This window comes from Bos javanicus, chromosome 21 (genome assembly GCF_032452875.1).
Source record: "Bos javanicus breed banteng chromosome 21, ARS-OSU_banteng_1.0, whole genome shotgun sequence".
NCBI lineage: Eukaryota > Metazoa > Chordata > Mammalia > Artiodactyla > Bovidae > Bos > Bos javanicus.
In genome coordinates, this window is record NC_083888.1 from 57,664,829 (window position 1) to 57,679,874 (window position 15,046).

Genomic DNA, 15,046 nt, shown 5'->3' on the forward strand with positions numbered 1-15,046 from the left:
GCCTAGGGTCTTTGTCCTTGGTCCTTTTCTCAGTTCTGTCTACACTGGTATTGGTGATCTCATCTAGTGGTGGCAATCTCATCTAGTCTTATGGTTTTCCATATTTTCTGTATGCTGAGACAACTCCATTAGATACCTGCTGCTGGAATAACGCTGCGTAACAAATAATCATACAAATACTGGCAACATTTAACAATAAGCATTTCTTCAATTCAAGGATCAGCTAACCTAAGCCGGACTGGGTGGCCAGCCTCCTCCTGGGACCCTTGAAGGCTGAAAATATTTTTCTTATGGTAATGGAAGAGGCTTGAGAGCAAGCCCAATTGCATAAGAGCTCTCTAAACCTTTGATTGTATTATCCCTGCACACATTCCATGAGTCAAAGAAAATCATCTGGAAGGACCAAAGTCAAGAGGAGAAATATATTCTGCCTCTTCAATGAGAGGAACTTCTAAGTTACAGGGCAGAGGTCATTGACTCAGAGAAGAGTGAAGAATTGGGGCCGTATCTGCCAAATATTGCATGAGACATACTCATACTCAAAAACTGATCTAAAATTAAATTTTAACTGAGTGTCCTCTCTTATCTGGCCACCTTAATCTACCTTGTAAAGTCTACCCAGAATCTAGCCCTTTCTCACTGTCTCCCCTGCTTCCACCTTGGTCTGAGCCAGTAACATCTCTTATCAGGATCAATTGCTATAGCTTCCTAACTGGGCTCCTGCCTTCTTCCCTTATTGCCTTCGTATCTTCTCAACACAGCAACCACAGCGATCCTTAAAAACATGAAATCTCATGTTTTCACTCAGTTTTTACAGAGTAAAAAGTAATTTTTTTACCTTTACTCTGCTTAAAATCCTTCATTGGCTCTCATTTCTATCATAGTAGAAATTCAAGTCCTTTAAATGGCTGGAATCTTGTGTGCCTAATTCTCATTAGTTCTCTGACTTCATTTTTGCATGATTCTCTCCATATTTCTTCTATTCAGCCCCAGTGGCTCCTGCCATTTATTGAACATTCCTTTTATTTTGCTGTGTGTGTATGTGCTCAATTGTGTCCAAATCTTTGTGACCCCATGGACTGTAGCCTGCCAGGCTCCTCTGTGCATGGAATTTTCCAGGCGAGAATACTTGAGTGGGTTGCCATTTCCTTCTCCAGGGGATCTTCCTGATCCAGGGATTGAATCCGTATCTCTTACATCTTTGCATCAGCAGGCAGGTTCTTCACCCCTGTGCCACCTGGGAAGCTACTCTTACTATTATTATTTATGGCATGGTAGCAGCAAATATCGGAGAAGGCAATGGCACCCCACTCCAGTACTCCTGCCTGGAAAATCCCATGGATGGAGGAGCCTGGAAGGCTGCAGTCCATGGGGTCACTGAGGGTCAGACATGACTGAGCGACTTCACTTTCACTTTTCACTTTCATGCACTGGAGAAGGAAATGGCAACCCACTCCAGTGTTCTTGCTTGGAGAATCCCAGGGACGGGGGAGCCTGGTGGGCTGCCGTCTATGGGGTCACACAGAGTCGGACACGACTGAAGCGACTTAGCAGCAGCAGCAGCAGCAAATATAAAACAGAGATAAATAAAAGTAAGAGAGGTAATTGTGCTTGTTTTTAACTAGTGGTTTGTGGAGAATACCTAGGAGAAAAACCATAACCTAATCTTCAATATCTTAATGATCCTGGTTGCCCTTTTGGAGGAGGAATTACTGTACAAATTGAGATCTAAGTGAGTAGGAAACTGCCAGATGAAGGTGAAGCGGTAGCATGAAACAGGTGGATTGCCTGTAAGTGTCTTTGGGATTTGTATGAAAAGAAATCCCGTTCTTGAAAGGTGCAGGAATATGTGATGTGAGTGTGCCAAGCCCTAGCTTTGTGACAGTGCTGTTGTTAATCTCTGAGAGGCGTATTGACACATGCAGAGTGTAACGTGGAAGCGACTCTCCGTGGAACTTTGAAGCCAGTGTGTATGAGGTTCCAGAAAAATCATCAGTAGGGCCAGAAAGTGTGTAATGATTTCAGTGGGAGTATTGGGCAAGAGGGGAGAATATATGGAAAAGGTTCCCCAACTTGCTTTTAATCAGTGTCCTGAATCCTAAATAATGTTTTTGTTGGTAGATCCTGCTACTAAAGGACTTTCAACTTTGGAAATGCCACGAGAATCCTCGTCTGCCCCTACCCTGGAAGCAGGTGTGCCAGAGACGGGCAGCCATTCCTCCATATCAAGTAAGGTTTCCTCTGATGATGGTTTCGCCTGTGCATCGATTGTAGACCATGATCTGCCACCTTGCTTTTAATTTCACAGTCTTGGTGTTGTTTTTTCCTTTAACGTTCGTGTTAGCTTCCTAGGTAATGCCGTGTTGTGTGTTCTCAGAGACTATGAGACAGAGGCCCACTTTTGTCAGCATCTCAAGGGTTTGATAAATCAGTATGGTCAGTGATAGGCCGAGAATCCTAATTTGTTATGGAATAATTACTGCATATCATAATTCAGTAGAATAAGTGTTATATATGACTGGATTAGACACAAAACATGGAACTGGTTTTGGGACAAGTGAAAAACACCATCTGTGACAGAATTTTTACATGAAACACCTTTGTTTAATTTGAATCACCTCCGTCATTGACAAAAATTTTCTCTGAGTTGTCATCAAATAAATGTATTCGATATATCATGATTCCAAAGTTATTTCTGAATGTAGCCCTCTAGGATCAGAAAATTAAATTGGCATGAAACCTTACTGGATCTATAGGAGGCAACTATTTTGAAGCTGCCCTGTGTTATTGGGTCCTAGATTTTCCCCATGAGGAGCTTGAATTCTATTGAAGTTTGAAAATAAGGGTGTCCACCTGGCTCAGTGGAGTCCATTAAGAGATTTCAGCACGAGAAATTCTCAGAGATACAAAGATACAAACAGACCTGAATTTCCATAGACCCTTGTCACATGCGCTGGTATATTTTATGTTCCATGTGGATGCTGCCTCAAGGCTGGTGAATTTTCATTTGACCATCTTTGGAAATAAAGATGATCTTGAAAACCAGATAAAGATCTTAAATGTGGGACTGGTAGTATGGAACAACATCATCTTCATCATTCATTTATTCATGCTTTCATTCATTCAGCAACTATTTATTAAGAGTTTGCTGAGTGCCAGGCATGATGCTTGGCACTGGTGATTAAAGGTGAATAAATAAGATATAACTTGTTCTTCAAGCATTTACAGATATAAATAGTAATAATAGCTACCAATTACCGTGTTCCAGGCACTGTGCTGAATGGTTTATACACACTGTTAGTCTATTAAGTCCTCCCTTTGGTACTGTATGACAGTATTGACCCAGTTTTATAGACTAGGAAACAGAGGTTCAGAGAGGCTAAGTGACTTGTCTAAATTTGCACAGCTATTAAGTGATAGAGATAAGAATTGATGCTAGATTTGTTTGATTTTTCAAGTTCATGGCATTTTTTAGTATGGAACACAGCTTAGAGCTTCCCTGATGGCTTAGTCAGTAAATAATCCGTCTGCAATGCAGGAGACCTGGTTTTTCCTGGGTCAGGAAGATCCCCTGGGGAAGGAAATGGCAACCCACTCCAGTATTCTTGCCTGGGAAATCCCATGGACAGAGGAGCCTGGTGGGCTACGGTCCATGGGGTCCTAAAGAGTTGGACACAACTTAGTGACTAAACCATCGCCACCGCTCCCTTAGAATAATTTAAATTCAGTTATAATAGAGATTATAGAAATTCTAAGAAAGTGTTTCCAAGTACCATTTATTTTCCCTTTTGATAGCAAAGACAAATGGCTCATTCTGAACCTGATTGTTCTTCTTTATCACAAAAAAAATCTGTTTTAAAGCATCATAACATGCCCATTTTTAAGTCCACATACTAAAACCATGAACATGTATCTTCTCTTCCTAATTTGCGAGAGTCATCTAAAAAGAGATAGTGAATTACATAGTTAGAATTCCAAGTTGAGTACGATTGAGCCGGGATGACTAACTGAGTTTGACTTCAGTGCTAGCTAAATGTATCGCAAAATAAATGTGTCAAATAAGTCATGACCCAAAATCATGATTGAATCTAGCCCTTTGGGATTTAGCATAATGCATCATTAGATTTCCACCTTTGTCCTCCTCTCCATTAAAAGCGCGTGTTGGATACACACCAGCTTTTGATGGTGTGTTCTTAGAGGACAATGCCAGGTGCTTTACACACTGTGCTGAACATTAAGAATTTTTACTCTCAGGGAATTCTTCTGTCTTTAAAAACAACTGATAATTGGAGAAATTGTTCTATCACTAGAGGTTTTTAATCGTTCTTTGATTTTGTCTGATAGATGCTAATTTTTAAATTTGGTAAATCTTCTCAAAGATTTCCACTTTTGAATTTTACATGAAATTTGTTAAATTTTCTGAAAGATTGCTGCCTTTGAATTTTACCCAAAGCTGCAGTTTCAAGTGAATCATGGTGCTGTAAAATTTACCAACCACAAGAATCAGATTTTTCATATTACTTTGCGTAGTCATTTCCATGAATTCAGTTAACATGGAGTCCAAGACATGAGAATTCCCATCACACCTCTCTTTTGCTCAGTTTATCAGCTGATTATTTTGTAGCTAAACCTGCCATAACCACCATTAATGAAGCAGCATGCTAATTACATTAAAAATAATGTCATAATTGAGTTCACATCACACCAAGTTGCTGTCTTGGTACCATGACTGGGAAACCTGTATACAACATGTAAGGCTTTCTAAGGGCCATACAGACTTCTTGGTTTCTACCATCCTCTTCTAGACCATATACATGTTAGAGATTCAGTTTCTGAAATTGTCCTTATAAGAAAGTAAATAACCCCAAATTCTCAAATATCTAGTTGTTTGGGATCATGTAGATAAGGCCTGTCAGATATACCCTTCTTTTCTCACTGAGTCGCTGACAGGTATTGGTGGGACCACTCGAAGAGGAAAAGAAGGGTAGGAGACAAATTGCTTTCTCAGTCAGCAGTCTATTGGCAGAAGTGCTTTTCACTGTTTTTCTGGTTAGAAAATGCTTAATGTACTTGACATATCAATAATGGGATATCTGCCAATGCCTAATTGCAAGATAAAAATGTTACCACTATTTCATTTAAAACAAAGACGCATACTAGACTATGCTTGTGGAATGTTATTGGATTCACATTTTTCAAACAGTAAGCAGAGGCTTATATAGAGATTGAAAACAGCATTGATTTTGGAGACGACACGTTTTGATTTTATGACCACTTCATTAACTTGTTGGTTCCAAATAACAATTTCATTTGCTTCAATTTCTCTCTAAAAATTGGGGTTGATATGTGTCATCCTACTCCAAAATATACATGTACAAATACACACACACACACACACATACACACACACTCACACAGGACCTCAGGGGGATATCAGGAGACTGAAACCATGTATGCACAAGTTCCATTAAAGAAAGTTAAGCTATAAATTATTTACAGAAGTAGTAGTATCTGTCTTGAATCTTTTGGGGAACAAGAAAGAGTATATAAATGAAGTAAATGAAAATATTACACTGTTGTAACTGGGGTAAATATTTACAGGCTACAGATAAGTGCTCATGGCCACTCTTTCTTTCTTTATTGAGTAAAGAAAGGCACCAAGAATAGCATAGTGCCTTAGTTTTTCATCTGAACAGAAGCATACAACTTACTAAATGATTATAAATAGCTGATGAAGGTTCAATTAAGATTCTGTATGGCTGTGTAGAGCCTTTGTGTGCTGTGCAAATTTATTCCCCTTAGTAATCATCTCCTAATTTCCTCCATATAGCTCAGTATAGGCAGATGAAAAGGGGATCCCTGGGAGCTCTGACAGTGAGCCAGTTAATGAAGCGACAGCTGGAACATCAGTCTAGCGCCCCCCATAACATCAGCAACTGGGACACTGGTGGGTCAAGCTTTTCTTCTTGTTTTACCTCTCAGATTAGGGAATGCCACTTTCTCTGTGTCCCCTCTGCTTCCTTGGGAAGGAATAGATTTTCTCTTGTATTCTGTGGTTCAAACATTTTTTTTTAAACCTAAGGTGATTAATAAGTCTATTTAAGCTTTCTGAGTGTTTAAGAGCCACAGGTTCTTCCATCTAAGCTGGTCCAACTCTTTTATTTTTTTTCCTCTAAGACTCAGATTCCAGATAATTTTAGGCCGTTTCTTTGGGGGTTAAATGATGTAAATGCATAAAGGAGGGTGTGGAACTATGATTTCATGTTGCAAATTAGAAAACAAAACACGATTATCAATATTCTCTGTTTTATAAGTGATGATGTATCAAAAATAAGGGACTATGGATAGTAATGATAACAGTCATAACCAACGTCAGCTTAGTGACGTGATGATCTGCGGGTAGGTCTGGGAATATGAGCTCTGTGTTTTAGTTAGCAGGGTCACCATGTTGCAGCCGCACACCCTCATGCTCATACGATGGAACTGCCTCTAACCTCAATTTTAAAGTAAGAATTGACTGCCATGACATGTCTATTTTAAACATGATCACCCTGCATTTTCTAAACTTTGTTACCACGTCCTGCACATGTACTACTTCCTCGAGCCAGTAGTACAGCCGCAATTTTGCTCTTTTGAGTGCGTGCCTTTCCTTTTTTCCTTATTTTAATTAAATGGGTCATTTGATTACAAGATTATATTTGTGAAAGCTTATCACAAGATGCACACACTATGAAAATATCAGGATTTACTAGTGTGATATGCTCTGGGGGCCAACACTTGGATAGGACTATTTTCAAATCTTAGTATTTTCTGGCTACAGTTATGTGAAATTATTTTAATAGCCTTCCTTATGATCAAGAATTGCAATGTCCACAAGACCAAAATATTAAGATACTGTTAATTTCTCATAGCCATAATATCTACATAGAGATTTCATCTTATTTCCCCCCACTATTCTTTAAAAAAAAGAAAAGAGAGAGAGGACTAATTTAGATTACTAACTCTTACACACCATACCCAATCTTATATTTAACAGACAATTTCAACTCTCCTGGCCTTTCTAAGGTTCTTAACATTTGAAAGGTATAGTGTTTTATCTTCCTTTTAGTGATGAGTGGTAGTGAATAATGAAATGACCAAAAGCCAGTGGGTTAAGGGAGACAAGGAGAAAGACACTGAATAACCAGCTTTGAGAGTTTCCTGGGTTTGGGTGAAGCTTTTTTTGTTCACACCAGAGAGGACCTTGTTTCTCTCTTTACTGAGCTGATGCTATGTCAGGAGCTGACAATGGAAATATTTATTCTGTTCATTCTCTGATAACTAAACACCCATCTTCTGTTAGGTGCACCCGAGGCCCTGGAGATTTTTTTTATTATGCTATTACTGTTCTCTGTAACAAGCTCAGCCTAAGCTAACCATTGTAGATTCTGACTACAATTACAGCCTGGAGTGGTTGACTCTGTAGAGTTATAAAAAGGCAAATAGATCTCAAATTCTGTTCCAAATTTTAATCTAGAAAAAAATCTACATGATGCCAAATAACCCATTTAACTGAATTTTTCACTTTTCAACCAAACTGCAGCCTTGTTCATATTCTGATTTCTCATTTAATACTTGCCATTGACATGCTGTATGAATTTCTTTCATCTGAGTTTTCCTGGGCTTGTTTTCCATCCTCCAAGTTGATTCGCTAGTCACCAAGTCCTCCTGGAGCTTCATCTCTATATTCTCGCTTTTATTAGTATCATAAAAAGTTCTCCCCAAATCCAAGACCAGAGGAGAGTCAATGAGTGTGGAGTTTCATGTTAGGTGGCATGTCACTGTATACCACATACAGTGTCATGTTGATTCAGTGACTTGCTAGTCTCCAAAAGAACGCATCTGGTCCTGCAGACATGCTGAGAAAGGCAGCCTAAAGCCTGGGTCATGATCAACTTACGGCAGCATGCACCTGCTCATTCACAGAGTATCTGCCACTTCTCCACCCATGCACATCTGATGGCTTGCTTCTTTGCCTCATCCTTCACCTCAAACAAATGTTCCTGGAGTGCTGCTCCTCCATCTGCCCCTGTCCCCTTATTCCTGTTCCTCAGCCCTCAGTCAGATGCCTCGCATTTCCTTGCTACCAGTTCCACATGTTTTCTGGATGATCTGTCTGGTCATTGTTGCAAATGATCATTATATTTTTATCGATTTGCATAAAACATTGTTTTCATGGCTGTGACATTGGCCTTTCATTTTTTTTTTCATTTCATATCAAGAGATATGGGACTTGAGCTTTTGGGGAGTGGAGATTAGAGAATCTGGACTTTGGAGGGATGGTTTCAGATGCTCTCCTGCTTTCAGCTGCATTTCATGCACCTGAATGGCAGGTTTATAGGGAAAGCCCAGGCAACCCTGTGCTAAGATGTAGAATGTTTCCTATAAATGTTAATAAACAACATTATCAATCACCAAAGATGGCCCCAAGAGATTACTGGTTAAATTCATTGTATTGTGAATTGTGTGCAGTTGACCACATCGAAGACTGAAATGTTCTATTCATCCACAGAACAGATACAGCCTGGGAAGCGCCAATGTAATGTGCCGATGTGCCTAAATCCTGACCTGGAGGGACAGCCGTTGAGAATGAGAGGTGAGCTGTGTCACAAACCTGACTATAAGAGTGAAAGGAACTGTATATGTCAGTCATCTAGTCACCCAGCAGGGGCTGAAATCTCTTCTTCAGCAGCTCCATGAAGAGGACTCAACCTTTGCTCAAAGTCTTCCACGACTTAGGAGTGTGTATGACATCCTATCGTTGAACATGACTGACAAAAATCTCTTCTTGATAGTGAAGTTTTAAACCTTGGGGCCACACAAAGCAAGTCTAGACTTTGTCATTTAACTTTTCAGACATTTGAAGAAAGCCTCCACTTGCTTATTTCCTGTCTTTTCTAGACCACACAGCTCTGGGTCCTTTGGCATTCCTCCTAATACATATTAGTTTTCCATAGTATCCTGTATCTACTTCTCTGAGCATGTTCATCTTATCTATATTCCTTCTAGATTATTGAGTTAATAGATGGACAGCTTCTTTTTAGCTATCTGAAACTGAGCAAAATGAACACTTGACTTTATGCTAATTGGAGGAGCAAGCTGAGAATAAATCTATGCTAAGATAATCAGAATATTAAAAAAAAACTTTTGGCCATGCTGCGAGACATGTGGGATCTTAGTTCCTTGACTAGGGATCAAGCCTGTACTCCCTGTATTGGAAGCATGACATCTTAATCACTAGATCGCCAGAGAAGTCCAGAATATGTATTTTAAAAATTCATCTTATGTCTAGTTAATTGTTACTTTTGCTCTTTTTTTCTTTAAATTTAGAAGGCAGGATAACCTATCATGGGTGAAAACCAGAAAGCAAAAAAGAATTATGACCACATGTCTTAATTAGTCCCATAAATCAAGCAGACCTATTGTTTTGGACCATATCCCTTCTGATTCTCCTTAGGAATGAATGAGGAGACACTTAACTCCAGCTTTGGATAAGATTTATTTGGCAATGGCACCCCACTCCAGTACTCTTGCCTGGAAAATCCCATGGACGGAGGAGCCTGGTAGGCTTCAGTCCATGAGGTTGTGAAGAGTCAGACACGACTGAGCGACTTCACTTTTACTTTTCACTTTCATGTACTGGAGAAGGAAATGGCAACCTACTCCAGTGTTCTTGCCTGGAGAATCCCAGGGACGGGGGAGCCTAGTGGGCTGCCGTCTATGGGGTCGCACAGAGTCGGACACGACTGAAGCTGCTTAGCAGCAGCAGCAGTTGTATCCCTTGTATCCAACGAGATGAGACTTCTCATTCATGGGCCTAGGGAAACCTTTAAAAATTTTTTTTTCAATTGGTGGAAAATTGCTTTACCATGTTGTGTTGGTTTCTGCCATACGACAACATAAATTACTCATAAATATGTATATATATGTATATATATATATCCCCTTCTTCTTGAGTCTCCCTCCCCTCCCCTCCCCTCCCCTCATCCCCCCTCTCTAGGTCATCACAGAGCGCCAGGCTAGGCTCCCTGAGTTACACAGCAGGTTGCCACTAGCCATCTATTTACACGTGATAGTGTGTATATGGCAATGCCGCTTTCTCAGTTCATCTGCCACCTTCCCCTTCTGTGTTCACAAGTCTGTTCTCTGCCAGGTTCACCGGTACCATTTTTCTAGATCCCATGTATATGCGTTAGTGTATGATACTTGTTTTCCTCTTTCTGACTTACTTCACTCTGTATAAGAGGCTCTAGGTTCATCCTCCTCACTACAACGGACTCAAATTCGTCCTCTTTTATGGCTGAGTAATATTCCATAGTATATATGTGTCACATCTTCTTTATCCCTTCATCTGTCAATGGACATCTGGGCTGCTTCCATGTCCTGGCTATTGTAAATGTTGCTGCAAAGAACATTGGGGTACATGTGTCTTTTAGAATTATGATTTTCTTAGGGTATATGCCCAGTAGTGGGATTGCTGGGTCATATGGTAGATTTATTCCTGTGTTTTTTAAGGAATCTCCATACTGTTTTCCATAATGGGAAAAAATAATTGCAAATGAAGCAATTGACAAAGGATTAATCTCTAATATATATAAACAGCTCATGCAGCTCAGTATCAGAAATAATCTGATCAAAAAATGGGCAGAATACCTAAACAGACATTTCTCCAAAGATGACATCCAGCTGGCCAATAAACACATAAAAAGATGCCCAGTGTCACTAATTATTAGAAAAATGCAAATCAAAACTACAATGAAGTGTTGCCTCATACCAGTCAGAATGGCCATCATCGAGAAAAATCTATGAACGATAAATGTTGGAGGGGATGTGGAGAAAAGGGAAAGCTTTTATGAGCAGAAGCCAGGGTTGTTGAACAAACTCTGGTGCTTGGCCATGGCTTAGGGACGCAGTCAGTAGAAGCACAAGTGGAGTGAGGTAATGAGAACAAAGAAAGTCTGTTTCTTGGTGAACTCAAAAAATCCGCTGATAAATAGGGGGCTGGGGTGTGCATGTGCTTTGAGACACACCAACACCTTTATACTTTCTCCAAGACTCCCAAAGGGACTTTTGTCAAAATGTCAACTTTGAAGCTAGGCTTTGGAGGAGGTCTCCTTTCTCTCTCTCTCTTTTTGAGGTCTTTTTAAAAATGTTTTCTTTATTATGGTAAAAGTCACATAATGTAAAACATACTATTTTAACCATATTTAACTGCATGCACTCACACTGTTGTACAGCCCTCACCATCACTCGTCTCCTGAAATGAGACTCTGTCCCCAGTAAACACTGACTCTCCATGCCTCTACCCCCAGCCCTGGCCCCTGGCATCTACTAATGTACTTTCTGACTCTATGAACTTGACGATTACAGGTATCTTATATAAGTAGAACCAAACGGCACTTGTCTGCACCTAGTGTATATTGGAATGCATTTTTAATGCATGTCCTACAAACATATAGTAGGAGGTTTCCTCTTCATTCAAGTTTCTAACAACTTTCTATGTCTGTTCCTTAATTCCATGTAGGGTGCACTTTGGATATTGAGTACATGGACAGTGGTGGTAGTATCAGAAGTGTTGCTAACAACTGGGGATAATGGGACTCTCTTTAATAATGCAGACTTCGTTGTGACTCGGTTATGACAAAAAGAAGCTGAGCTCAATGGCTTCATTTTTGCACTGCCCACCTGCAAACATTACTCTTTGCTGCCTTACCATAAGCAGTATTTAGAAATCCATTGATTCAGTTAATGTTGCCATATAGGGGCCAATATCTCATAACCTATCTGCCCTTATAAATGACTGTCATAAATATTGCATTGTACATTCGTTGTTGACATATGGAAAAATAAATTCACGATGCTATTGTCAAAAATATCTGTTCCTTGGCATTTGTATTGGGTAATGATTGGTGTGAAACCTCCCAAATGACTTTGCTTCCCTCTCTTATTTTTTGACTTGCATTGTGGTTTCTGTGTAAGTAATAGCAGTTGGCAAGAATCTTTTGAAACCCTTGACTCAGGGTTGTTTTTTCTTTTTTAAAATCAATTTCTTACGTTTCTAGTAAGACTGCATATATATCACCACGTATCTTGGGGGCTGAGTTTTCCCACTTTTAGCATAGACATTTTGGTACCTGGTAGATGCGGAGTGTCAGTGTTCAGGAAATGTGGAGTGCTGGATTTGAACCTTCTGTGTTTTGGTTTCTTGAAGCAACTTCATTCTATTTACCTAACTGTTTTAATAATCAATCACATCTTCTTTTATCTTGGCCCAGTTCTTGCCTTTTCTATCATTAATCACTTTATACTTTTGCTAGTAATAACTATGTTGCTTTCATTCAAAGCATCATCCTTATGAAAAAACTGAAGACCTTTGTTAATGATACAATTGGGTACACTTAGGAAAGTCTGTTAGATCAGAGAGAGCTGATAAATACAGTAGCAAAATTCAGATTCCATTTTGGATCTTCAGAAGTGACATAAAGATATTTTCAGATAATTTCCTTTGCCACTGGGGTCCGAAGGTCTCCTTATGAACAGATTCTGTAGCCTTTGATCAGGCGAGGGAGTGTGTATGAAGCATCTTGACTCTTCAAAGGCTTTGATATTATTTTTTTTTCTCCCTCAGGTTCAAGCACCTTGCCCATTTGGTGAAGTTTCCAAAAAATTTTATGTTGCTTCCTTTAGATAACAATCCTCTGAATCATTTGTTGTTGTTCAGTTGCTCAGTCATGTCCGACCCTTTACGACCCCATGGACTGCAGCACACCAGGCTCCTCTGTCCATGGATTCTCCAGGAGAGAATACTGGAGTGGATTGCCATTTCCTCCTCCAGGGGATCTTCCTGCCCCAAAGATCAAACCCACGTCTCTTGTGTCTCCTGCATTGGCAGGCAGGTTCTTTACCACCAGCACCACCTGGAAAACCCTTAAAATGATATAAGCCAAAACAAATCACAGTCTTTCTTGAATGTGTTTCACTCTTGATGGTTTTTCACAATGAAATTGGGCTGTGCCTGTTACATCCTGTGAAGGGGATCTTGGCAGGATTTCTAAGAGGAGAGTAATGCTTTTCCAGGCTCTGAGCAACATGCATTTATTCACCAGTTGTCTTACTCTTTATCCAGGGGCCACGAAATCCAGCCTGCTGTCAGCACCCAGCATCGTGAGTATGTTCGTGCCTGCGCCTGAAGAATTCACAGACGAGCAGCCGACGGTGATGACAGACAAGTAAACTCACAGTTATTTTCTTCACTGTTTACAGGATTTGAGAGTTGGCTCTCCACGGGTGTGAGAAAATATCAGAGGAGCATACTATGCTTTTAAGTCATAATTTGTTCTTCAAATGGCTGTAGCCGTGAGTGTTGTTATTTTAGAAATGCAGCATTGTATGAGCAGCTTTCGTTTATGCCAAGGCATTTTTCTTTTTTTTTTTTTTCCGTTTGGATTTATGCAAGTGATGTCCACTTACTGATTATTCCTAGCAACAACTTCACACCAATAAAATCCCCCAACCAGAGATTCTAAATTGTTAGGGTGGGACTAAGTTTGAGGCTTGATTCTTTTTCCCATCCTGCTGGCAAGATCCATTCTCTGAATCTCAGATTGGCTATGTTGCCTCTTGTTTGTCTGCCTTCACTATCCCAAGATTTCTTACTGAATCCAAATGCTTTAGCTTATTGTAAAAGGCCCTTCAGGTTATGAATGTATGGACTTAACCACCGGAACTCTTTCTCTCCTCCACAAATTCATGGGTGCCCTTCTCTCTGTACTTTCTCTGCCTGGTGAACTCCTGCTCATACATCAAAATCCAGCTTAAGGCAAAGTTTCTCTAATTTCACAAGGCAAAATGCATCATGCAATTCTCCAGGTTTCCATAGTATTTGATATATCTCTCTATTCTACCACTTGGCACACTGTATTTTAATTGTTTAGTTGTTTGTACACATGTTTTGTAATAGACTGTGAGTTCCTTAGCAACTTGGACTCCTTCCTCTGTATTTTGTAGTCTGAGCTCCCTTTACATTGCCTGGCATATAAATGTTGTTCAGTAAGTATGATAAAGAATAAGACGTGTAGGATTTAAGCTTGGAGAGATCTCTCTTGGGCTGAGGAGGCTTCCTGGTAAAGGTGAGCCAAGTGACAAATTGAGTAAGTTTGTGATAAAAAGGGAGGAAGGTGAGGTTGGAGGAGGTGCGTGAGGATCCTTGCGGCTGGTCATAGCTGGCTATCATTACTGTAGAAGGGAAGGGCCTATCTCGAACAGCTGCCTTAGAATGTCCACATGGGGAGCACCTACTTGGTTGTGGAGGGCTCTTCTTAGCTCCTTCTTTGGTATAATTTCCTCCGTTTTGTGTCCTCCTCCAAGTCTCAATCTTTCCTAGTTGTCTTCCCGGTTGCCTTTGTTGGGGGAACTCGATTCACTGGGTTCCATAATAGCTTATGGAAAAACGCGAACAAACTTTTGGGCCAATCTGACATCTATTTTTTAGTTACAAAAGTGAACTTTGTATTTTAAAAAAGTCACTTTGTAAGGAATGACATATATATATTTATACACACACATTCATGCACACACACACGTATTTTAGAAAGTTTTCAGATAGAAAGTCACAGTAGCAATCGTAGTTCTGCTCCCTTTGCTCTTCCTAGTAGACTTCCCTTCACTTTATAAAGCTGCCCAGCCGCAGCTGAAAAAAAGAGCTCTGCTTTCATTGAGATGAAATTAACTGAACCTACCTTAGATAGTGTGAAGAGCAACAAGTTGGAAGTTCCTTAAGAGCAAGGGCCATTGTGTTTTTATAGACTATACTCAGTAGGTGGTGAGTTCATAAAACTGATCTGAGTGAGGTTTTCTATAGGGTTCTATTGACTATTCTTTCACTCACAAATAGGACATTTTTAGATCTGAAAGTTTAGGAAGGCTTCTATTTGTGTCTAGACATTTTTCACTTTTAATTTCAACCAATGAAAAAAAATCTGCTTATTGATTATCCCTGGAAATAATT

General features: G+C 39.9%; 1 protein-coding gene across 9 annotated transcripts in view; it reads left to right on the top strand.

Annotated features, from left to right (window-relative positions):
- The window catches only part of UNC79 (unc-79 homolog, NALCN channel complex subunit), a 283,506-nt gene that overhangs the window by 198,125 nt on the left and 70,335 nt on the right, over positions 1–15,046 (top strand). For 7 of the 9 annotated variants that reach the window (XM_061395152.1, XM_061395155.1, XM_061395153.1 and 4 more), the window contains 4 exons: positions 2,122–2,229; positions 5,831–5,947; positions 8,552–8,635; positions 13,166–13,268. In XM_061395152.1, the coding sequence (XP_061251136.1) occupies positions 2,122–2,229; positions 5,831–5,947; positions 8,552–8,635; positions 13,166–13,268 (412 nt within the window). The remainder of the gene's footprint in view (positions 1–2,121; positions 2,230–5,830; positions 5,948–8,551; positions 8,636–13,165; positions 13,269–15,046) is intronic. The other 2 variants (XM_061395154.1, XM_061395159.1) reach the window with 1 other exon arrangement.